Source organism: Thunnus thynnus, chromosome 7 (assembly GCF_963924715.1).
Source record: "Thunnus thynnus chromosome 7, fThuThy2.1, whole genome shotgun sequence".
Taxonomy (NCBI): domain Eukaryota; kingdom Metazoa; phylum Chordata; class Actinopteri; order Scombriformes; family Scombridae; genus Thunnus; species Thunnus thynnus.
In genome coordinates, this window is record NC_089523.1 from 33,637,132 (window position 1) to 33,663,763 (window position 26,632).

At 40.2% G+C, this 26,632-nt stretch overlaps 2 protein-coding genes and 1 long non-coding RNA gene across 4 annotated transcripts in view; 1 reads left to right on the top strand and 2 right to left on the bottom strand.

Annotated features, from left to right (window-relative positions):
- The first annotated feature begins 2,102 nt into the window (after positions 1 to 2,102).
- LOC137186808 (uncharacterized) lies at positions 2,103 to 8,082 on the top strand. 2 transcript variants are annotated; one of them, XR_010929118.1, is made up of 3 exons: positions 2,103 to 3,091; positions 3,704 to 3,807; positions 7,719 to 8,082. It is a non-coding gene; the product is annotated as an uncharacterized lncRNA (long non-coding RNA). The 2 variants fall into 2 exon arrangements; XR_010929117.1 differs by lacking the exon at positions 7,719 to 8,082 and adding an exon at positions 6,284 to 6,335.
- A 6,422-nt stretch (positions 8,083 to 14,504) lies between these two features.
- Positions 14,505 to 17,881, bottom strand: LOC137186579 (uncharacterized). The gene has a single exon (XM_067595618.1). The coding sequence runs from the start codon at positions 16,928 to 16,930 to the stop codon at positions 16,118 to 16,120; it is 813 nt and encodes a 270-aa protein (XP_067451719.1). The 5' UTR covers positions 16,931 to 17,881; the 3' UTR covers positions 14,505 to 16,117.
- Positions 17,882 to 19,069: 1,188 nt separating this feature from the next.
- The window catches only part of LOC137186578 (interleukin-1 receptor accessory protein-like), a 37,755-nt gene continuing 30,192 nt past the window's right edge, over positions 19,070 to 26,632 (bottom strand). Inside the window, exons 11-13 of the mRNA XM_067595616.1 lie at positions 25,562 to 25,705; positions 24,122 to 24,265; positions 19,070 to 22,056 (exon numbers count right to left, since the gene is read on the bottom strand). Of these exons, the coding sequence (XP_067451717.1) occupies positions 21,611 to 22,056; positions 24,122 to 24,265; positions 25,562 to 25,705 (734 nt within the window). The 3' untranslated portion in view covers positions 19,070 to 21,610. The remainder of the gene's footprint in view (positions 22,057 to 24,121; positions 24,266 to 25,561; positions 25,706 to 26,632) is intronic.

Sequence of the window (26,632 nt, forward strand, 5' to 3'; positions counted from 1 at the left end):
GCATATTTACACGTATTTATCAACCGTGTCAGAATCACTCCTGAGACTCGCTCTGAATGTTAAATTATGAATATTAAACCGAGTTAGTGGTGAAGCTTCTTACACTGACTGTCAGCAGGAGGACGACCGCTGAGGACTGTAATATATGAATGATGTAGTTTGGTGTTTTACAGCCTTTGTCCTCCGTAGATCACATGACTTTTGTTTGTGTTTATAATGTGTAATGAGGTGAGTTTACTCCCTCGGAGGTTTACTAGATCTCACCTGCACAATCTGTTTCTTCTCTTTTGTTGTGTTGTTTTATGTTGTTTTGTTTTTACTGTGCAAATAAATATCTATTTCACATTACATCTATTTTATTTTTATCTATTTTTAATTCTTATCTTTAAACATTCTTTCGTCTCTCTGTTCATTAAACCCTTCACGCCGACCAGGCTGACATATGTCTGTGCTGTAAATGTCCTTCTTGTTGTTGATCACTGTTATATATTTATACTCTATGTGTGCATGTTTTATAATATAAATAAGCTGATGGATTGTTGTTGTTTTGCTGTGATTTTACACTTGAGGCACAAAGGTAAATTTTCCACTGGGACAATAACGTCTATTTTTATCTTATTAGACAATTTCAAACCTCAAGATTTACATCCGGTGCCGACACTCGGACCCAACGCAGGAAGTAGTGCGTCCTTCATGTGGAGAGTTTTCAGTCCGGTTGAACTCTGGTTGGTTTTCCTGCTCGGTTCGATTCGTTTAAGCAGACTTAGTCCTCTGAGTGTGTGTTCGGGTTATTATTATTATTATTAAACAGAGACCAGGATCTCTCTCTGACCTTAACCAACACTTTCATACTGCTGTAGTTTCTACCAGCTGATATTCTGCTACAAGATCTGATATTTTGGTGATTATGTTGCGTCTCTGAACATTTCACTCACATTCAGTATCAACATTTTTGCAACTTGCTAAATATATGAACAACATTTGCAACATTATGTTGAGAGAAAATGTGATTTAGCAGCGTTTGGTTGTATATAAACGTGTTTCTAGCAGACAGAGTTGCTTGTTTGGTGATAATTTTACTTCAACTACAGCGACTACTTTTATGTTCTTAAAAGGGAAACTCCAGATGATCTAAAACACTTTGTTTGGACCCGAGACGTCACTAATGATCCCTCGCTGCGCTGGAGGTCAAAGGTGAAGCAAGAAGTGAGTCTGTAAGCTGTGACGGACGTTTAAAACTTCTCATAAATTTACTTTTTCCAACTTCTCTTCATAAAAGTTTGAATATCTGTTGGTTTGTTTCCTCTCGTGTGACGTCTCAGCTTGGTGAGAACAGCGGGATTGTGGGAAATGTCAGCGGCAGACGGGGTGACATCATGGAGGCGGGGTTTAGGATGGTGGTTGAAGGCAGCTCATTAAGTGTTAATGTGGGGTTAATGTGCTCTGTGGGAGGGGGTTGTGGTCAGAGTCTGTGCTGTTAATGTTACACCTCCACCTGACGGACAGCTGCTGGCTCCGCCCACCTCCCCTCCACGGCCCCTACAGCAGCCGCCATGTTGGATCCTCCATCCTGCTGGCTGTGACCTCTGACCCCTCAACAGTTCCACATCTTGTTTCATTTAAATTATCCACTTTTCCAGCCAGTTCTTGCCCAAAATATTTCCTTTAACTCTTAGCAGGAAGGTCATTTTTTAATTTTTATAAGCAACATTTGTGCCAGATATATCTCCTCTTTGTTCCCAGGATGCATCACAGCACAGTTGTCTTTAATAGCTGCATTAAAGACAACTGCCTCCAGGTCGTCACAGAGCCTCAAACATGGTTTCTGGCTGTTTAGCTGTCTGCTTTTGATCTGGAGTGTTATGAAGAACTTAGATTTCAATCATTCGCTCTGATTCCCATTTATTTTTTATGTGTAGTGTTGAGCTTCCTGTGGTCTCCCCTCAGGCCTGGTAGAAGGCTGAGATTACCTGAGGTCTGCCCTGGTGATATGCATCCACAATCATATTAATCAGATTAACATCCTCAGCTGCTGTCTGAAGGCGCTGGGGGGGGGGATGGGCGGTATCGCTGCCGTCATGACTAGGTTCTCAAAGCCCTGGCAGACACGGTTAGCGCAGCGATCATCAGCAGCAAGTACCAGCACACCCCCAAGCGATCCATCACCTTCGTCAGAGCTGGGGAGAAGGCTCAACATCAGCCAAGTTCCTCTGGAGGGCTTCTCACCACTGCACGGGACTGGAAGCTCCAAGTCGACCTGGGAAAGCAGCTCAAGTCCCCAGAACACATCTCAGCCACTTCACTCCGCCCGGACATGGTGTTAACATCAGAGTCAACGAAGCAAGTGGTTCTGGTAGAGCTTACTGTCCCCTGATGAGCGCAAGAGGGCCAAATACGCTGAGCTGGTGACGGAGTGCTGGAAAGCCTGCGGCAAACCAGTTGAGGTGGGGTGCCGGGGTTTCGCTGGCCAGTCATTACACCGAACCCTCAAACTCCTTGGAGTAAAAGGCCAGCTGTGCGAAAGAGCCATCAAGAACATCATAGAGGCCTCAAGATGGCTGTGGATCCGGAGGAGGGATCCTTGGAATAGTGGGCCACTTGGACACAAGTCGGGGGCTGATCACCCCTGACTGGGTCGCCTGGGCGAGGGTGTCTGATGATCTAAGAACTGAAACACCCTATGACCTCGGGTCCATCACTGATGATGTGTCCAAGTAGCACCAAGAGGTGTACTCTAGAACAATTAGACCATTCAAATCTATGTTTGTAGTGACTCAAAAAGAACCCAAAAGCACGAACTAAGAGGCAGTAACTGAGAGTCCAACATCTTTAATCAAGTCCAAAAAACAGGCTCTGAATCACTGGAAAGCACAAAAGGCATCAAACTCAAGACAATCTGGCAGAGAACGAGTGAATCTGGGTCCGATATATGAATGAGTGACTGATGAAGATAATGAGATCCAGGTGTGGAGATGGGCGGAGAAGCTCAGGTGAGGGGAATGAGGTGATTGCAGGATCTGTAACGAGCAAAGGACAAAAAGCATGTTGGAGTCAGTCAGTCTTCACCTCTTTTATAAAATAGTCCAGTATTGTAAGTATCTAAAGAAATCTTGTTTTTTAAGACCAAATTTCACCTTTAGGTCTTGAGAGCTCATACATGTCCCATCTCAACCCAGTCGCCAGAAGAAAACGTTGAATATCTATGTTTCAACACATGCAATACGTATCATATCAACATTTCTACCCATTGAATAATGTTTTATGGTGTGACAACGCTGTGGTTAAGGTCTGGTTAGGTTGAGGGGAAAGATCATGGTTTGGGTTAAAATAAAAAACGGCTGCAAATGTCCTGACGTCTCACTAAAAACACCTGCTTCCGTCGGTTGAAACAGGAAGTGGACATTGGTTTCGAGGTGGTCTCGAACCGTGTTCTCTGCTGTCAACAAACTTACTAATCATCCACCAACCCCTCCTCCTCCTCCTATATAGGAAAGATCAACTCATATAGATCACATGTGAACTACGTCACTTTAGAAATGTTAATATGCTACGTATTTCACGTGTTGAAACGTAGATATTCAACGTTTCTGTGGTTTGCAGAAACGTACAATGCCAACGTTTTATTCTGGCGACCAGGCTGTTCATCTTTGAGTCTGGTACAGTCAGCAGTGATAACTTATTACGTCCATTGTTTGAACTTTAGATCATAGGCAGCACAGACGTCTGAGATGCAACAGTTGGCGGCTGAGCAGAAATGTTTTTAATGCAAGAAATGTCAAAATTCATCACAGAAAAGAGCAGAGAGTGGTGAGTGTTGTAAACCTTTTTTTTTAATATGAACTTTTCTCCTCGCTCTACGTAAGCGTGCCTGAACAATGTTTCATTCTGTCACCGAAGAAATTATAGAAATATAAAAATTTGTGGTTTTCAAAATTTCTAAAAAATTAAAATCTTTCATCTTTTATTTCTTTTAATAGAATATGCTGTAGGCTAATTTACGTTTAAATTATACCCCGACTGTCTACCTGTAAGATGTCTTCCTGCTTCCAAACATCCTTTAAAGTGTTTTATTTATTTCCTGCTCTGATGTCAGATGTTCAACAAAGTTCCAAAACTTAAAGTGAACGTATATAAAAATTGTCCTTGTAAGGTTTCAGCTGCTCTGACGCTTCTTTTGTGATATTTTTAACTTTTCAGCTCAACACATGTCCATAAATGTGAATCTGTTCTGTAATCGTTGTTGATAAGGTGGTTGCTAAGGTGGTTGCTAAGGTGTTTCCATGTGTTGTTCACGTTGTCCAACTTGTACGGACGGATTTGAGAAGTTGACATTTGGAGTAAAGAAGGAGAAAAAGAAGTGAAATCCTGCTACTATAGTTTGTTTACGTAGCCACCGGAGCCGGAGGAAGCTTCCTGAAGCTGACCAATCAGAACAGAGTGGGCTCATCAGGAGGGCGGGGCCTTAAAGAGACAGGAGCTAAAACAGCCTGTTTCAGACAGAGGCTGAACTGAGGGGCTGCATAAAGGACCAGTAGAAGATAAATAAGGAGTTTTTAACTGGAAATCATGCAAAGATATTCCAGTAGAGCCCCAGAATATAAATATAAAGCTGGAAATGAGCAGAATATTTGTCCTTTAAGACACTTCAGAGGATCCATACAGACAGACGACTGCTGTTAGCATCATGTACAGTTTCTATGGTGATTCTGTCTGTCTGTTCTCAGTTTAATGTTTGATGAGTCTTTATGGCATTCTGTGTGATGATGAGTAACTACATACCAACATACTAACTGCTGGAGTCTCCTGCTCAACCATTAACCCACGAACGCATCCTCACACACACACACACACACACATACACACACACACACACACACATTACTGTACACATCACTCGCCAGAGGAAACAGTGATATTGGATGATTCTACCAAAGATTAAAATTCAATTTTAAAAATCTCACTTTGGACTATATCTGTTCTTAGTAACAGTTCAGTTTAAGTTGGTGTTTGGCAACAAAAACACTCAGTTCAGGTCAGTAAAAGATTGTAATTTGAGTTAATGATAAGATGTTAATTGCAGGTCTGGTCAGGATTTGGAGTTTAGAGCAAACTTTAAATTAAACAGAGGAATGATTACAGCGAGGAAAACCTCTTCCACTGTTCATACGGACACCTGACTGTTGAAGAACTGTGAAGCCGTCCTTTAAAGTGAAGTTCAGTAGAGAAAGTAGAGAAAAATCTGGAATAAAATCCCATAAAAACTGATTTGGCGGTCGTTGTTTTCCTTCAGTGGATCAAATAGCGGCGGTCGCGTGTTCTAAGCGTGTGTGGAATGTAAATCGACCAACAGAGACGACCTTTGGCACTGCGAGAGAACACACACACACACACCTGGCACAATACCTCTGCACTGGCACGACGCCATAAACACACTCAGTCCTGTACAAATAAATACACACACAACTCAAACATAATGTGCTGCTGGCACAGAGCCACAGTCTGCTGTTAACACTCATTTCACTGCATAACAATGGACACACACACACACACACTCACACACACACACTCACAGGTATGAGCAAACTAACTAAACAGCTATAATTAATAACCAGTTGAACCCGTCCTCAGCAGGACTGGATTACACACCAACATCTGAACTGTTAAATCTGATATTGGCTCTGTGAGATTCCTCATCAGATTCCTTCTTCCTGGCGCCTGTGTCAGGCTCCGCCCCCTCCTCAGCCCACATTTCAACACTAAAAGACGTCAGATCTTCATATCAAGAAAAAATGTTCCTCTTTTGACCAGTTACAGCCTCCTGTATGGTCCACCTTTACTGTTATTTCCAGTCGCCAGAAGAAAACGTTGGCATTGAACGTTTCTGCAAACTATAGAAACGTTGAATATATACATTTCAACACATGCAATACGTATCATATCAACATTTCTACCCATTGAATAATGATGTTTTATGGTGTGACAACGCTGTGGTTAAGGTCTGGTTAGGTTTAGGCACAAAGACCACTTGGTTAGGGTTAGGGGAAAGATCATGGTTTGGGTTAAAATAACAATAAAAAATAAAATAAAAAACATCTGATGTCTCGCTAAAAAAAGCCGGTTTGGTACTAACCATCCGCCTGCCCCTCCTCCTCCTCCTATACCGGAAAGATCAACTCATATAGCTCACATGTGAACTACGTCACTGTAGAAATGTTAATATGCTACGTATTTCACGTGTTGAAACGTGAAATTGGTTGAAATTCAACGTTTCTGTGGTTTGCAGAAATGTAAACTGCCAACGTTTTATTCTGGCGACCAGGATGGTTATCTGCAGTCTCTTCAGTTCAGTGAAACATGACCCGTGCAGCGTGTTTTTTATGAGTGTATTTTGCGAGTTCCTACCTCCAATAAATAAATATTGCTCTTTTCCACTCTCTCTTGTCATCTTCATTTTTTAGGGAGTTTTTCCTGATCCAAATCGAGGGTGTAAGTATAGACGATGTTGTATTGCTGTACAGATTGTAAAACCCTCTGTGACAAAGTGGGTGAGAATACACTATTAGTCCCTACTTTCACCACATCGCTTATGAATTTAACCATGCTTGTTAATTGTTTTGTTTAGCCATATGTCCATGATCAATCTGTAACTTGCAGACACATACTTCCCGGGTTTGTTTGTGGTTTGCATTATGTTTGGTTACAGTTCACATACCAGCAACATTTCTGGTTAAAGTAAAACACAGACAACTATTGTTAAGGTTAGTTATTGTTTATTGGGTTAAGTCTGCATTTCATAATTCAATCCTATTCTTTCTGCGCTAATTACCATACCCACCATGTGCTCACCCAGACCAAAGAAGGAGGCACCTAACAATGTCCTGTATTTATACACTGGGTGACATCATTGGTGATGTCACTGGGTTGGATCATGTGGGGGGGGTGGTAGTAAATTATGTTAACTAAGTTATTTACTGTGACTTTGATCTGTTTATGTATGGTTGCAAGTGTGTTATATGGTAAGCTATGGAAAAGTATTTCACCATGGAGGTTGGTAAGATTGAATAACTTTATCTCTTACCTGTTTTTAGCAGAGACATGGGATGCACCTGCAGCAATGGTACAGTCCAGATTGAGTCTGATGGACTGCTGATGGAAGGGTCTATTTAAGCAGTTGCTTGTTGGCTGTGGGGGGGGGGGGATAGTACATCAGTGTGTAGCTGTTTGCACATGATGATAAGTTAATATAAGTTGAGTTGTTATGAGTTGAGTTAGACCAAGTTAACTATTTAGTTGTTTTTTTGTGATACCTGGACAAGGTTTCCTGTGTCTGCCTCCTACCAAGTTCTACCAAGCCACTCCAGTCAGGCTACACCACATCCTCTGAGTCTCATTTGTGATTGGTGATATTAGATTATACAAATAAAAACTGACTTGACTTCACATGATACCCAACATATGTGGGACTAGATTGGGGCATGAAGATGAAGTTATAGCCTCTCCAAGAAATTACCAGATGTTTGACACCACTTCCACCATGATAACAGTTAATAATGACGAACTTCCACCTGCTCAGGAAGGTAAGTTCTGTCTTAACTGCGTAACTCCAATATATCACATGTTCTGCTCCTATAAAACATGTATGTAGATGATAAAATGCTCAGCTTGGCTGCAGACTCCCCCCGCACTAAACTTTTAATCGATGTGTTGCTGTCTGGCAGGGATCCTCGCCGGCGGCGGATGACGGATGGTTTCACAGGGAGGAGACGGTGTGATGCTGCAGCTGCAGCTCACATTAATAAACGCTGATGAGTCTGTTTTTCTCTAAAAGCCATTTCTGCTTTATCATTGTGAGCACAATAAAAGACGACAGGTAGAGACAGATGGGAGGAGGAGGTAAAGGTCAGGGTGACAATGATGTTCGACAACGCTCGTGAAGATCATAAAATCTGATTAACTGTCTGTTTAATGGTGCTGATGAGTTTCAATTAGAAGCCAAAAGAGCTGAGCTGTTCTTAGTAGCTTCTTGGATCCACCTGAACTCAATCCAACACAACAGAATTGAAATAAATCTTTATAAAATTACATTTGTGTTGCCACCATGTCAGAGATTTAACTGTGTGAGTCTGTAGTTAAACGTGATGTTGTATTTATTTATTGAAATGAGTTTCTAATATTCTGTCACCTTCATTTACACACAGTTGGACAGAATATAACCAAAGAAAGTTGATAAAATACACTGTAAAAAAATAATGGACGTAGCCACCATGATGTCACCGATTGGTTTTTGGACTGTTTTGAAGCCTTGAGTTTGCATTTTGACCGTCGCCATCTTGGATTTTTGGAGCCAGAAGTGACCATATTTGGACGAGAGGGTGGAGCTGACCCTAATGCTAGCTGCTAGCTTGGTTAGCATGGTCTATATACAGTCTATGGTTAACTGTGATAATGCTAATTCCAATGCTAATGCTAATATTAACTTGTGAAAACAGGCTTAAAACCATTAAAACAAACTGTACTTAGGAAACAACTGAACATCCGATTCTTTAGAGGATGCCCTGTTAGCAATATTCAAACTGGCTCCAATACAAACCAACAGCTGACGTCACATCTCGCTACATCCATCTTTATATACAGACTATGATTTACATGTTTATAGATTCTGTATTTTGAAATGAGGGAGAAGGAGGAGATGTCATTTCTAATTTCTAATGAGGAATGACAACATATCAGGCATGTATATATATATATATATATATATATATATTTATATATATATACACACATATATATGTATGTATGTGTGTGTATATATATATATATATATATATATATATATATATATATATATATATATATATATATATATATATACACATATACATATACATATACATATACACACACACACACATATATATATATATATATATATACACATATATACACATATATACATATATATATATATATATATATATACACACACATATATATATGTATGTATGTGTATATATATATATATATATATATATATATATATATATATATATATACACACACACACACACACACATATATATATATATATATATATATATATATATATATATATATATATATATATATATGTTGGATTTGGATTATGTTGGACCCATTCATGACTGTACAGGGGTGAATTTTTATATAACTCACCCATTTAAATTTTATTAAGCTGTAAAGTTATGCATAATTAAGGGCGTGGCTGCTTTGAGTGACTGGTGGGTGCCGTCACAGGGAAATCGCTACCGTGGCGACAACATTGGTTAGGTCAAGTAACTATGGCGTAACCCAGGATCCACAGAGTATCGCTGTTGTCGTCGCTATTTCAGTGTGTTTTCAGTTCATGAAAGTTAATTGTAACAATTTGGTCGCCTAAAAAAGTCTTGTTCAGTGTTTGGTTGAACTAAAAGAGCCTCTAAGTACCAGTAAGTACATTTTGTTTTAATGGTTTTAAGACTGTTTTTTATTAGCAAAAATTAGCATTATCACATTTAACCATAGACTGTAAATGCACCATGCTAACCAAGCTAGCAGCTAGCAGCTAGCATTAGGGTCAGCTCCACCCAAATATGGTCACTTCTGGCTCCAGTATATGTTTATGTCTTTAAACATGGCTGTAGGAAGTATTATCTGTAAAATGTACTTGCTACACCTCTATACTGTACTAACATATACTGTACTGTAAGCTAGCCTCACACACACACACACACACACACACACACACACATATACCTACCTTCAATAAGCAATATCATAAGCTGGTATTGATCCTTTGTGTTGTGGCACACACACACACACACACACACACACACATACACACAGACTTGCTTTAATCAACTCTGCCATTTTCCTATTGATCTCCATGCCCCCCCCCCCTACACACACACACAGTTAACAGCGACAGGAAATGTGAATGGAAATGATGGATGATGCTCCCAGCAGAGCTTTGAATAATTACAGTTATATTTATAGCTTCGGTGACTGTTATTTATTTGTTTGTTTATTTATAGTTTTCCTCTCACCTTCATATATTAACCATTTTTCCTCTTTGGTGTTTTAATGTCCAAATTAAAGACATTAAACTACCTGTAAAACAACATCTAACAGCCTTTAATGCCACACAGTATATTGTATAATTTGTGTCTGTTTAATGAGCAGCTGCAGAGAATAAATCATTACAGAACAGTTTTATATCAGTTTGATTTCTGGATGATAACAACAGACATATTGACATAACTCATTTTAAATGAGAGAAGCATGAAATAGGAAGCAGAGTGACGATGAGGAGGAGAGGAAGGTCAGGAGTGTGTCGGATTTGTGTCAGATTACAGCTCAGCTTCAGGACTGAAACCTCATCCAGCAGAGAGGAAACGCTTTGGTTTCTATGGTTTGTGTTGGAGGGAAAATAACTACCGAGATCAACAGGTTCAGGACCGTCACAGACATGTTGGCCCAATGAATCAGTGAATACATGAATTCACACTACATGTCTGTTGGGTCGTCTCATTGATCAGCAGGCTGCTGCAGTAACTGCCAAACTGTGTTTCATCAGAACAAATCCTGCAGTTTTTAACTAGATCTAAAGAGGAGGGGAGAGATATCCAGATATGGTTGCGTAGACTATTAACCATGTAATGTTTATTTATTTGTTTCAGTTTCCTGTCAAAGGAACTCAAATGCAGTTGTTGGGCATTACAACATGCTTTAATCGAGAGTCAATACCATGAGCCAAATTTAAGAACTAAGATATAAAATTTTAAAAAGAAATAGACAAAAATGCATAAAGGCCACTAATGTAGTCAGAGGTCAAAGGGCAGGTGCTTGAGGGGTCTGTCTGTGCTTGAACAGGTTCATTCAGACCTGCAGACACTCTGAGTCCAGTCTGAAGCGTCTGACTTCATCACATCACCAGCAGAGTCTTTTCTCTCTTTTTTCTCTCTGGTCTCTAAGTATATTTATTATTATTACTTGAACTAAATGCTAACATCTACATGCTAATATGCTGGTGTTTACCGTGCTAACATTTGCTAATTAGCACTAAACACAAAGTACAGCTGGAGACTGACAGGAATGTCATTAGTTTTGCAGGTGTTTGGTCATAAACCAAAATATGGGACAAACTGAAATTTTGACCACATGATGTAACACAAATGTCTGAAGCTAATTTCATAGCAAACAATCTGATAGTTGTTGAGATATTTGAGTTAAGTGGTGGACAGAGACCTGCTGCTCGTTTTCATGCTGCCTGCATAACTAAAACTAATTAATCACCATTAATGATATTTTACATACTAACATAAAACTTAATCAAATTGTTGAGATGGAACATTATAAGGAATGAGGAGCAGGACGGACCTCAGGCAGTGAAACAAGCGTTGTGAGAACTCTGTCTCTGCATGGCTCTGCTGTCAGACTCGGAGGTTAAACTGCTGTCAGTTGACATAATCTCTCCCTCAATGAAACCAAACGATCACACACAAAGCTGCACTTTTCAGGGATTAGCAGCAGGATTAAGGAAGAAGAAAACCGGCTAAGAGTTTCTTAGCGACACATTATAAAGAGTTTTAAATGGACAGAAAAGGACGATACAGACAGGATCTGACCACGTTCCAGAGTTTATTCCTCTGGTTTTACAGTGCAGGTAATTCCTTCATTTACAGAGATTAGTTCACATGACTGAAACAATATAAAACTCATTATTCATCACTACAAACTGTGCACTACTGTTTAGGATTTTCCAGATCCACCACTAGTTCTTAGATACAAACAGGCTTTTATTTTTTAATGTTTAACTGAAACCATCATCTGTCTGTCATCTCAACCAGCAGCTGACTGACTGAAAACATGATGCTGTTATTAGTCTTTGGAGCCGTTTCTAAACGAACTAACATGACCAAACTCTTCATGATGAAGGAACATGTCACCCAGTGCAGCGATGTGACTCACTGACGTGTTTTTAGTAAGATATATCAGGCTGTAGATACACACACAATACTTATACTGTAGATCAGTTCATTGTTGGTTTGGATCCAAACATGTTTCAAGTTTCAACTCTCAAACAATGTATGCTGAGAGTCTGAATATTCATCCATCCGTCCATCTATCCATCCATCATCCATCCAGAAATCCAGTCATCCATCCATCCATCCATAAATCCAGTCATCCATCCATCCATCCATAAATCCAGTCATCCATCCATCCATCCATCCATCCATAAATCCAGTCATCCATCCATCCATCCATCCATCAATCCATCCATCCATCCATCCATCCATAAATCCAGTCATCCATCCATCCATCCATAAATCCAGTCATCCATCCAGTCATCCATCTATCCATAAATCCATCCATCCATCCATCCATCCATCCATCCATCCATAAATCCAGTCATCCATCCATCCATCCATAAATCCAGTCATCCATAAATCCAGTCATCCATTCATCCATCCATCTATCCATCCATCCATCCATCCATCCATCCATCCATCCATCCATCCATCCATCCATCCATCCATAAATCCAGTCATCCATCCATAAATCCAGTCATCCATCCATCCATCCATCTATCCATCCATCCATCCATCCATCCATCCATCCATCCATAAATCCAGTCATCCATCCATCCATCCATCTATCCATCCATCCATCCATCCATCCATCCATCCATCCATCCACTCTTCCTCTATAGGGTCTCGGGGGAAGTGGAGTCAATCTCAGCTGACGTTGGGTGAGAGGCGGGTCGACCGTGGACAGGTTTCCAGTCAGTCACAGTTCAGTCTGAAATTTCAAGTAAAATCAATGAACTTGTGTATTCACATTAAATTAATGACAAAAGAATGATTGATTCCATTAAATTCCTGTATGATGTTTCACATGTATGAACAAATGAATTGATGCGATGCAACAGGTGCAGAAGATCAGCTGAACGTTACAACTAAACATAAAACAACAACGATCCACAAACCACAGAAACAACACGCTAACATGTCTGCATGTGACAGGAGAAGACAAAATGTTCACTCTCAGTGTAAAAAACTCAAACGGGTCCTCAGAGAGTCAGAAGAAGAGCAGACAAACACACACACACACGGTTCAGCAGGTTGAGTGGTCAAACAGTGACACCTGGTGAGTCATTTGAACATGAATCTTCACTGTCAGGAGAGAAATCTGTTGCTTTGTCCATTTAGTGTCTGTTTTACTGTTTTGAGTGAGAAGAAATGAAATTTATTGTGGATAATTTTGATCAATCAAACATTTTCTGATCCCATCATCTAACAGAGCTGCGGTCAAAACCTGTTTACGTCACATAAAATATACACAAAGTTAATAAACAGAACCAGAAATGTGACAGACTGAACAATTGTTGAACGACTCAGCAGCAGCTGTCAATCAGCTCATTGACCTCAGCTGAGTTTGTGCAGAAATACGCTGCAAAAACAGCCAAAACTAGTTATTTTTTCCCTTGAAATCCTGCAGCAGTATGAGATGATTCCTCTTCTTCATGCTGCAGTTTCTGTAAATAAAGAATTTTCTAGAAATAAGTTCAAACTTAAATTGTAGGAAATCCAGTTTTATGTTAAGTAAAGTTTCATCCTGATTTTCCTAAAATGACAAATGAAGAAAAAGACAACCAGAAATACAAAATACAGAACATTCATTTCATACCAGAGTGGATCATTTTATATTTTACATCTGTCCTGATGAACCAACTCGGTCTATTTCACCCTCACTTTGTCATCTTCTGAATCCTTTTTCAAGGCAAAGTTTTTTCCAAACACAACAACGCTGATAGAAAACATCAAGAAGTTCAAGAACAATATGAGAGACTTCTTTAAATACAAATCTTTATTTATCAAAAAACTGAGGCCTAACATCATCCAGCAGATCCATCTCAGTACAGAACACACAGCATGCAAGTGTTTATTTTCCAATGAAGTTAATTAAAACTCTAATTTGATCAAATAAAATTGTGTTTTTCTCATCTGCTCAGCTTTTGTTAAATTGTTACAGTCATTTTTGAGGATTCAGTCTGAAGCAGCTTTAGGTCACTTGTACAGTAACTGGTTTAAAATCATCAGAGATAATGAGATGTAAGGTTGAGAAATGACTTATTCACTGCAAGATGGACAAAATGGAGAATATATTTGTTGGAATAAAGAATGTAGTTGGTGGTTTATCCCTCTCATATGCCTTAAAATCTAATTTACCGTCTGTTTGCTTTTCCAATATGAAGAGTTTGGTCATGTTAGTTTGTTTAGAAACGGCTCCAAAGACTAATAACAGCATCATGTTTTCAGTCTCCAGAGAGTAGTTCTGTGTACGGTAGACGCCACTGAGCATGTGCAGGAACACGGTTCTGTTTACAGCAAAGTTGTACTGAAGTTTTTTACAATGTACAGTGTAGTACACAACAAGTTAGTGAAGAACCGTGTTCCTGCACATGCTCAGTAGCGTCTGCTGTAGACAGAACTACTCTCCAGAGACTGAAAACATGATGCTGTTATTAGTCTTTGGAGCCGTTTCTAAACAAACTAACGAGACCAAACTCTTCATGATGAAGGAACATGTGACCCAGTGCAGCGGAATGGCTCATTGACGTGTTTTTAATAAGATATATCAGGCTTTGATATACACACACAGTACTTGTTAGTAGATCAGTTCATTGTTGATTTGGATCCAAACATGAGATTTGTTGACAAGAAGAAAAATATAGAAAATTTCCAGACATATCCTTTAATCTTCAGAAAGAAACACTACAGGATCAGACCTGATTAAACTGGATTTCATTTGTTCCAGGTCTGACTCAAGTCCTGGTTTTAGGAACCAACTGGACCTGTAAAGACCTCAATGACTGAACAGCTGGAGCTTCTGCCATGTAAAAAATATTATAATATAAATGAATGTGACTCGTTAAAGAAGAGATTTTGTGTTAGAAAACACAACAGATTTATGAGTCGGATATATAAAATGAAGCATTTTCCAGTTATTTTACAAATAGAGGTGAATTATTTTCAATTAAAAAGCATCTTCTTGTCAGTGTTTCATTCTGTTTTTACTTGTGATATTTTCTCACCTGCTAATGAAGGAGCCAAATGCTGCGTTCAGGTGTTGTGGATAAAGATGGAAAAAGGAGGTGCTGGATTCAGACACAATCTGGTGTGATTGAGTCTGTCCAACACTTTGATCCAGAGACATTTTAACAAGTACTGACCATGAAAACAGACAATCACGGTATTCCTGCTCCTCAGGGGATGAACCCCAATATGGTTAACATTTCCTCTTGTACACAGGAAAATATTTTAATAATAAATCTAATGTTTATCAGTTTGTTTTTTCCAAAATGTTACTTACTGTGGCTGCAATGAACACTGCTGCCTCTAGGGGACGATAGAAGGACATACAGCATGTTGTTTGTTTAGTTTTTATGGATTTACTTGTAATGATCAAACGTTATATTTTATCTTAGAAAAACAACATCCATCAAGTGACAGCGCCCTCTAGTGGCCACAGAAATTATTATAATTATTAGAAACAGAGGAAGTAGTGTGATGTTATTCTGTACTGTTCGTGTCCTGTTTTGTAAAAGTGAAAACTGGTATTTTTGTAGTCATCCATAAAACATTTAAAGGTACAGTATGTAGAATTTAGTGGCATCTAGCAGAACAGACTTTGCAGATATGGAATATAATATTCATAAGTATGTTTTAATTAGTGTATAATCACCTGAAAATAAGAATTGTTGTTTTCGTTACCTTAGAATGAGCCCTTTATATCTACAGAGGGAGTTGGTAGTCTTCCATGGAAGGCGGACATGTTTCTACAGTAGCCCAGAACAGACAAACCAGTTTGTCAGTTTGTTGCAATCTGCAACTTCACCACTAGATGCCACTAAATCCTACACACTGGTCCTTTAACTGTGTCGTCCTCAAGGCCAGTTACAAAACAATCATTTTGTCATTTAATTCGGAGAACTTGTTCTAATTTCAAAATCAGTAAAAAGTAAAAAGTTTGTTTCAAAGGCTGAGTTTGGTTTTGGGGGGGAGGGGGGGGTGGGGTTAGTGTCAGGGGAGCGTCCCCATCACCTGGAACCAATCATCTGCTGTTGTTTGTGTTTTCCTCCGTCCAGCTGACAGGTAGGGAGGGCGGAGTCACAGTCCACATCAGGAGCCAGGTCAGGTACGGGGGCGGGGTCAGGAGTACAGTGAGCATCATGGGCGGAGTCAGGAATCGGGGCAGGGTCTGTTTCCGGGACAGGGTCAGTCCTGTCAGGTGACACCTGCTGTATCTCTACTGTAAGCTCCACCCCCGTGTCCTCCACCTGACTGACAAAGTCAGCGCCCCCCGAGCAGCTGTGCTGTGGCTCCTTGTCTCTGCCATTTGACCCCGCCTCCCTGCATGCCCCCTCCCTCTTCACCTTACCCCTCCCTCTGGGTGGGGCATGTCTGTCTCTGCGGCTCTGGTTGGCTGATGCCCGCCTGTTTCTACGGCACTGATTGGCTCCTGCTCTGTCTCTCTGCTTCTGGCTGTGGATGGATTGCGCCCTCTGCAGCGCCAGCATGGCGAGGTCAGAGTGAGACGACGTGCTGTCTATCAGCCTCCTGCCGAGAGCCAGCGGCCGCAGCGGCAGCGCCAGCCTCAGCCGCAGCCAGAAGCGTGACCGCCGCGACTCGGATCGACTCCCTCGCCACGTCACTGTGGTGGCGGCGGCCTGCCGGAGCTGAGCCACCTCCACACAGGGAAGTTTACTGACTGAGCGGTAAGTGACAGCAACAATGGAGGCATGGTGGCCGTGTTGGACGTACAGACCCAGGCGACACTCCAGCAGGCTGAAGCTCTTTTCTGCCAGGAAGCTGGGGCTGAGGACGAAGAGTAGGCGGCGGCTTCGCTGCATCGAGTGCACGATGGCCTCCGACAGATCTGACAACACAACAACTTTACATCAGTAAAAGAAGAAGACAGCTGAGATGGTGTTTGAATGCAGATTGTGTTCACTGTATTAACTGTCTGAAAAAATGTATGAAAAAAGTGTTTGGTTTGGTAAATGTACATCTGGTTAACTTCCTCACCTTAAACAAAACAGCACACAGTCGCTTCCATGAAGTTTTCCATAGGAAGCCTCCTGACTTTTCATCTAGTGCCACTAACAGGTCAAAACATGCTGCTGTTAGAATGCTAAATGTATGCATGTTAATGTTGTTTGAAGGGAGGGCTAACTCTGATGAAGGCCATAAGCCGAAACACATTGGTTAGTCTTATTAAAGTTATTCTTTACACTACAGATGCCCTTTTAGTATGTTCCTGTTAGCATGAAGCTCAAATCAGAGCTGATCAAGCCTAAATTCAGCTGATGTTGATAAAGAACACCTGGCTTGGCCCTAAACACCTTAGAAACACATTATCTAATGATATAGCTACTCTAGATGGCATTACCCTGGCCTCCAGCACCACTGTAAGGAATCTGGGAGTTATCTTTGATCAGGATATGTCCTTTAACTCCCACATAAATCAAATTTCAAGGACTGCCTTTCTTCACTTACATAATATCACAAAAATCAGGCACATCCTGTCCCTAAAAGATGCAGAAAAACTAGTTCACGCATTTGTTACTTCTAGGCTGGATTATTGCAATTCCTTATTATCAGGCTGCTCTAACAAGTCTCTAAAGACTCTCCAGCTGGTCCAGAATGCAGCTGCATGTGTTCTGACTAAAACTAGAAAAAGAGACCACATTTCTCCCATTTTAGCTTTGCTGTATTGGCTTCCTGTAAAATCTAGAATAGAATTTAAAATCCTTCTCCTAACTTACAAAGCCCTTAATGGTCAGGCACCATCATATCTTGAAGAGCTCATAGTACCGTATTATTCCACTAGAACACTGCGCTCCCAGTATGCAGCTTACTGGTGGTCCCTTACAGTCTTTAAAAGTAGAATGGGAGGCAGGGCCTTCAGCTATCAGGCTCCTCTCTTGTGGAACCATCTTCCAGACTCGGTCCGGGGTGCAGACACCCTCTCTATGTTTAAGAGAAGGCTTAAAACTTTCCTTTTTGATAAAGCTTATAGTTAGGGCCGACCAGGCTCGCCTTGGATCAGCCCTTAGTTATGCTGCTATAGGCCTAGACTGCTGGGGGACTTCCCATGATGCACTGAGCTCCTCTCTCCTCCTCCTCCTCTCCATCTGTATGCATTCATGTAACATCAATGCATGTCACTAACTTCGCTTCTTCCCCGGAGTTTTTTGTGCTTTCTCATCTCACAGGAAACCCGTGGTTGCAGGCCCAGCCTTTGTGGTCCTTCACAGTCCTGTTGGCATCCCTCCCTGGCTGTTGCTACTGCTGTTGCTGCTGTCATTGCTATTGTTATGATTGTTGTTCTTCTGTGCCCCCCCCTCCCCCTTTCCCTCTCTCTTTCTCTCTCTCAACCCAACCGGTCAAAGCAGATGGCCGCCCACCAAGAGCCGGGTTCTGCTTGAGGTTTCTACCCGTTAAAGGGGAGTTTTTCCTTACCGCTGCCGCCAAGTGCCTGTGATTTAGCACTATATAAATAAAAAATGATTGATTTTAATTATGTACCAGTGATGCTAGTGTGGCTATAAACTGTTAGCATTGCTATAATTCCTGCCTCCCACTCAGCTGCTGGTTTCATTTCATTGAAAAACAAACAAAACCAACATGCACAAACTCAAAACCTGCTGCAGACTGATAATTCAACATTTTGTCAAGTTAATTCATGAAGAATGTTTTGGTAAACTTTATTAATGCTAATAAGTACAGATTGATTTAAACTCTGCACTGTTTATCTAAAAATGAAATTTAAATGTTAATGCACATAAGTATATAATAGACATAAGTGTTGTACAAGTGTAGATCTGTGATTTCACATTTAACTACTGGAGCCAAAATAATAATTGCAAGAATTATATTTGTTACTATGTGTGAATTATGATCCTAACTACATACTGTATATGTGTGTATTTAAGGAAGTGAAAGACATGAAATGAAGCACGTTGAAATGAATAATGATGGCAACATAATACCAGATGAAAAATTCATTTATTAAAAAAAAAAAAAGAAATATTGTAGACTGCTAAAATAGGAAATTTAGAGCATGACAAAGTGCAGGATTGATGTGCATTCTCCCATAACAATTCTGTTTTTTAAAGTGTTAAAAATGAATAGCACGGTACATTCTTAAAAGAAAGTAACTATAGTAGATTTACTGTTGATATAGTGAATGTAGAAAAATAAAAATAGCGACAAAAACATCAACAAAACACAGAAAGTGCACAGTAATAGTAACATTTGAAGGTAAAGGTTAGGTAGGATTTACTTTGTTTATACATTTTCTCTGACTAATATTTAAAACATTGCAGTACATGGATCCCTCCTGTCTGTGTTTCCTATAACATTTTATGGCTGTGTTGCTATAAAACGAATCTATTGCATGTGATCTTGTGCATCTATTTCTACGCAGATGACACTCAACTCTATTTCAGTGTTTTTACCACAGCAGTCTTTAAGTGTATCAAAATGCAAAACCCCCCGACTTATTGCTAGAGATACAAATACAGTTTTCACCCCAGGAAACTAGAATTTTACTTCAATTTTGTACTGTTTTTCCTGATTTTCTTTCATTTTTAAAATATTTCACTTCATTACAAATAAGAAGTCAATACATGTTAGCCACTCTAGTGGTGGAGCTTTAGGGATGGAAATGTTGTTCAGTCCACCACTTTGGTCCATATTGAAATATCTCAACAACTACTGAGAAGATTGTAATGAAACTTTGTACAGATATTCATGGGGCTCAGAGGATTACGCCTGCTGACTTTAGTGATCTTCTGATTTTTCCTCTAGCACCACCATGAGATCAAATGTACAATTTTTCCAAAAACTTAAGTTAATCATAGGATACCTGTAAAACTAATGACTCCTTTCAGCCTCAGCTGTCCAAACACTGTGTGCTAACATGCTAATGCTAGCATGCTAAACATTAAATATTCACATGCTAATGTTAGCATTAAGCTCAAAGCACAGGTTGACATGGAGGCTGTCCTAAAATGCTCGTTTTATTGCAACAAGTGCAGTTTATATCACTTTTTCTATTGTGTCTCTTGGCACATTTTTGATATATTTTGCCTTGATTGACGGGTGTCTCATCGTATCAGCTGCTGTGATTGATTGCTTCTGCCCCTTTTTGCACAAGCAGTAAGATGTAAAACAAAATTCCAGGCCTCAAAATGCACACATGCAGTAGTGGTTCATTTCATGTAAAATACTGCATCCATACGATGATCTGTGATCTGGAAAGACACTCTGGCATCATACAATATACAGTGATAATGAACAGATAGTGTGAGATGAAAAGTGAGGTATGATAATGAGAGAACAACTAATACTGAAGCCAGGAAACAAAAAGGTATTAATCTGAGAAGTATCGCGCATTTTTTTTTACTGTTTTACTTGTTCTGTTGCTCTTTGGATGCTGTTGACTGAGTGTTTTGTCTCTCTTCTGTATTCTTTTTAAATAACTCCTCCTCTCCAGGATGACTTCAGGACAGAAATATCCACCAACTCTTTGGTTTCTTAGCACCTGCTGTACGATACTTTCTGATCACATTCTTGCTCTCCTCATTTTAGCTCTTCAACTGGTAAGACTAATGATAGTTAAATCATCAGGATGATGCTGTGGCTGCAATGAACACTGCGGCCTGTAGGGGGCAGTAGGAGTTAGCTAATATTAGCTCTCTTGCTAGCAAGTGCTAAATAATTAGCAACAAAGATTGAACTGAATTGGCTTTGCAACAATTGGTTGATTAATCGAAAATTAATTGGTAACTTTTTGAACACTGATTAATCTTTTCTTTTTGTCATTTTTCAAGAAAAAATGCCAAACGTTCTTTGGTTCCTGATTGTCAAATGTGACGATTTGCTGTTTTTCTTTGTCATATATGACAGAAAATTGAATACTGAAACAGCCATAGTGAAAACATAATCATGAGCCCTGAGAAACTGTGAATGATATGTCTTTTACTATTTTTAACATTTAATTGACGAGAGAGAATAAGAATTGGCAAATTAATCGATAGTGAAAATTGTTAGTTGCAGCTGTAATTACCCAGTTTACATCTTGATGATGACTGTTTGTGTCACCAGAAGGTATTATTACATACTGATGTATTCAAGAAGTTTAGCTAAATTTGTACACACAAGAAAAGTTTTGAGTTTTGGAGAAATGTTGAAAATTCATAAGGCACTAAAAAGTGTAACTGAATCTCAAGGCCTGTACTGAAACTGGTTTTAAATGTGTGATATTCTACTGAGCCTGAGGTACAAATTGAACGGAGAAGAACTGCAGAGCCAGAACTCTCATTTAGAGCACGAAAACATCTTGAAGAATAAAGATGAAAATGCGACTTCCTGTTCAAGCTGTCCCACAGATCTGTTGACTGTTGCACCTCCAGGTCTCAGTCATAACGACGTAATACTGTTTATCATGTCTCTAACATGTCTGTGCTGGTTTTGTTGACGCATCAAAGTTCAGATCATGTGACTGTTGCAGACCTACGTCACATCTACGCTGCAGAGCTGAAGACTTTATGCGGCTCTTTGACCATGTTGGTGATGAGGCCTGTCTGGGAGTTGGTGCTGTTCTGACTGTGCAGCCTCATCAAGGCCACTTCCTTACTGTTGTCCTCCTCCCCGCTGCTAACCGTCCTCACAGGTAACTCCACCCTCAGCCTCTTCCAGAAGCGGGACGTCAGCTCCCTGGACTTTTCTCCCTTCCATCGGACCAGCGCCAGGGCCACCCGGGTCCTCCTCAGCTCCCTGACCCAGCCCTGCCACCGGATTGGCTTGTACTGGACCAGGATCACCCGCAGGTGTCCGCCCAACGCCATGCCGTCAATACCGGCCTTCAGCTCCAGCAGGGCCTGGGAGCCCTGGGAGGCGTAGCCTGGGCTAACGACCACCAGGAGGCGCCGGCTACGAGCCACGAAACTCAGAGTCTCGTCTGTGATGGCTGCAGGGAGAGAGGGAGGGTTAACGATGGGTTAATGGAGGGTTAATGGCGGGAAGATGGAGGGATGAAGTGTGTTCCTGTCTGTGTGTGTTGTTTGGTTCATCCATTCAACTTAGCTGTAGTAGCAGAAGTACTAACAGGAGTACTACAAGTATTACTGATAGCAATACGAGCAGTAACGGTTACAGCAGCAGCAGCAGGAGGAGGAGGAGGAGTAGCAAAAGTATCAGAAATATTGTTGAAGTAGTGGCAGTAAAAGTTGTAGTAGTTGTAATAGCAGTCAAAGTAGCATTAGGAGGAGTCGTAACAAGAATACTAGGAGTACTACTAGTAGCTTAGGAGTACTACTAGTAGCTTTAGTAGTAGCAGCAGTAGGAGGATGAAAACTACAAGGGGGAGAGATAGAGGGTGCAACAATAGTACCAGTAGCTGAAGTAGTGGTAGTAGTAGTAGTAGTAGTAGTAGTAAGAGGAACAGTAGTAGTAGAAGAAGAAGAAGGAAGAGGACGATGAGGAGTACAACAGTAGTACAAAGAATACTAGCACTATTATTTAGTAGAGCAGTAGTAGGAAGAAAAGTTGTAGGAGGAGGACAAATACTACAAAGGGTAGAAGTAGTAGTTGCAAGTGTACTAGTAGAAGTAGCAAGAATATTGGCAGTAGTACTAGTTGCTGAAGTAATGGCAGTAAAAGTAGTAATTGTAACAGTAGTAGAAGTAGCATTAGATGGAGTAGCAACAGTAGTAGTAGAAGTAACAGGAGTACTAGCAGTACTATTAGGAGCTCATATAGTAGTAGAGTAAGAAGAGGAGTAGGAAGAGTAGTAGAGGCAGCAGTGTAGGTGTAGCAGTATCAGTAGTAGTAGTAGTTATTATAGTAGTAGGAGGAGAAGTACTGTAGCAACAGTAGTAGTAGAAGGAGCAACAATACTAGCAGAAATACTAGTAGCTTAAGTAGTGCTAGGAAGAGTAGTAGTAGTAACACGTCTAGTAGCAACTGTACTAGCAAAAGCAGTATTAATACCAGAAATACTAGCAGTATTTCTAGTAGCTGAAGTAGCAGCAGGTGTAGTTAAAGTTGTAGTACTCTTATCTTTTACTATTTGTACCAGTGTACTGTAGAGGTACTAGTTATCTGTAGTAGTATATTGTACTACGGTGGTTTACTTTATTGTACTGTCAGAATGTGTGGTGTACCAGTGTATGTGTGTGTACTGCAGTACTACATGTGTGTATTCCCTCCCTGTGTATACTGCAGTACTACATGTGTGTATTCCCTCCCGCTGTGTACTGCAGTACTATGTGTGTGTACTCACTCCCTCCTGGCAGACTGTCAGAGTGTGTACTGTGGTACGTGTGTGTACTACATGTGTGTACTGTAGTATGTTTGTGTGCTGCAGTACTGCATGTGTGTACTGTAGTATATGTGTGTACTGCAGTACTACATGTGTGTACTGTAGTATATGTTTGTATACTGCAGTACTACGTGTGTACTGTAGTATATATGTGTGTACTGCAGTACTACATGTGTGTACTGTAGTATATGTTTGTATACTGCAGTACTACGTGTGTACTGTAGTATATATGTGTGTACTGCAGTACTACATGTGTGTACTGTAGTATATGTGTGTACTGCAGTACTACATGTGTGTACTGTAGTATATGTGTGTGTACTGCAGTACTACATGTGTGTATTGTAGTATATGTTTGTGTACTGCAGTACTACATGTGTGTACTGTAGTATACATGTGTGTACTGCAGCACTACATGTGTGTACTGTAGTATATGTTTGTGTACTGCAGTACTACATGTGTGTACTGTAGTATATGTTTGTGTGCTGCAGTACTGCATGTGTGTACTGTAGTATATGTTTGTGTACTGCAGTACTACATGTGTGTACTGCAGTACTACATGTGTGTACTGCAGCACTACATGTGTGTACTGTAGTATATGTTTGTGTACTGCAGTACTACATGTGTGTACTGTAGTATATGTGTGTGTACTGCAGAACTACATGTGTGTACTGTAGTATATGTGTGTACTGCAGTACTACATGTGTGTACTCACTCCCTCCCGGCAGACTGTCTCTGTCAAAGATACACACTGAGTATCCGAGCTCGTTCTCCAGAACTCTGCGGAGCGTCGTCAGAACAAACTGTTCCTCCTCACCGTTCCTCGCATACGAGATGTACACATCATACTCCTTATCATCTGCACGCACACACACACACACACACACACACACACACACACACACACACACACACACACACACACACACACAGTATTGATTAGAACAGATAAGAGCAGATTCCATGGTAACACATTCGTCAATGTTTCTGAACAGGAAATGAAGTTGTGACTTAAGCGTCAACATGTTCGTTTGACAGATAAGACGTAAAGTCACAGGAAACATTTTTAATGAGCAAAAAACTCCCTGATCTAATCATCATGAGTGGAAACACTTCAGTCAGCATTAAACATGTTCATATAAGGACTATACTGCTGGTTTTTCATGTTTTAGACACACATCTGATAAACTTCACATGCTTGCTGATCAGTTTTTAATAATTTCGATCATAATATAATTATTATCATTTAGATTTAGATTGATATCCTTCCTTCCAGGCAGCCGCTGCTTTCTCTTCATTTCTGTGGAAATCAACTCGCAGAGAGATAATCATCACAGTCGATCTTTAGTCAACTTCACTTTGTCATCACTTACATAAATAAAGACATTTAAAACATTTGGACTCCGTATATGAATCTCCTGAAAATGAGTCGAGTACTTTTCTACTTTTGCTTTGTTTTTCTCTCTTTTTTTTGATTATTTTGTTCTGTATGTTTAACGCAGGAAACACATAATGGGATTTTTAGTCCCTCTCTGTAACTGTACATCGCTCTCAAGTTAAATTTCACTGAGAAAGACGTCACAGTAACGCAGGTGAAGACTCTCTTACGTTCTGCTTCACTGGAACTCACAGCTGTTGTCAGACGACACTTCCTGCAGATGTTCCCCATTAGTAGTAAAAGAGCACATCACACACATTTTAGTGTCTTTACACTGGATCTTGTCTCTTTTAGAACTGATTTAATGTGCATTTCTCCCTCAAAAGATACACAGAAGTAGTAGTAGATAAAGTACATTTATTTTCATAAGTATTAATATTATTATTATGATTTTATGTTTTTGTAAAGCACCAATAGTTTGGACAAAGAAGTCTGGACCAAACTGTGAAACAGCCGAATCAAAGACTTGTTGCTTTGCTTATTGTGTTGAGACATTTTGTCTGTTTAAATGTTTTTATTGCAATTTTATGTGAAACACTTTGAGCTGCATACAGCTACTATAAAAAATAAACTTTCTTCTTATTATTAAAAACCTTACAGCAGCTCAAAGAGTATAAATCCTGACTTTCCTGGTAGCCTTTTAATAATTATGACACTATATTGGATTTATCATGGCTGTTTTTGGAGGGTAAATGGAAGATGAACCTGTTTGCGTACCTGTGTGTCGCTCATCAGTGCCGAACCAGGAGCGATAGAGCAGCAGCAGCTCCAACCAGAAGACGTGATAAACCACGAAGAGAAGCAGCATGAGGAGCAGAGTCACACCGAGACCACAACCCAGCTCCACCGACGGCAGCGACACTGACAACAACAACGAAACACAACATCATCCAGCTGTTTTAAAGGCGGTCTGACATTTATACGTGTTCTCTTTCCACAAGAAGCAGAGAAGAAGATGGAAAACTGACTCAGTTCTGAATTGCTTCCTGCAGAGATTTCACATTAAAAGCCTTCCAGCAGTTCAAACCGTCTTTTCGTGACAGGGTTTTAATGTGAAACAGGAAGTGTACAATCTGAACACACAGACATGCAACACATCTTGTTAGATTCTGACTTTCTCTCCTGTAGCTCAGTGCAGGACTTTTGTTTCCCCCTTCTGGCAGTGAGAGTAATTACAAAAACACTGGTGACACATGCGTACGTCATAGCAGCCCACTCCGTCGCTACTGCTGCCGCTATAAAACGGTGGATAAATTGTTTTAAACGTCCCTCAACTTCTGTGAAATGACTCGTTTCAATATCAGGATTTGATCCATTCGGTCCGATAACATTTAGAAAGTCTAGCAGAGCCGCACGATTAAATTATTTTATCCCCATTCAAGTTAGCAGAAAGCTAACCAGAAGTTAGCCGCCGTTAGCTAGCGGAAGTCTCTAGTGAGCATGCATCAAATTTACATCTTAATGTTTTTCTCTTTTAATGTTTGAATGCATTATTTAAAGCACGTTGAATTGCTCTTGAGTATGAAATGAAAAGCAAATAACTTACCTTGCCTGTGGCTGTAATTACCTCCAAGTCACTTAAATAAAAAATAAAATGCTTCTCATCACTGCAGATGTTTCCTTCTAATCATCAGTTTTCTTCAGCTTAGCTCTTCATTGGACTGTTTTCTTAATCCCGACACATTCTGAACATTCACCCCCGCATGGAAAACACGTTATTTAGTAGTATTGATAAAGAGATGCATGTCTGTCAGTGATATGGTGGCGTAAATATGTTCTAGTGCATGG

What these genes read in the sequence shown, in the direction of transcription:
- LOC137186579 (XM_067595618.1), bottom strand. Translation starts at nt 16,930, where the DNA reads ATGCAGCGAAGCCGCCGCCTACTCTTCGTCCTCAGCCCCAGCTTCCTG.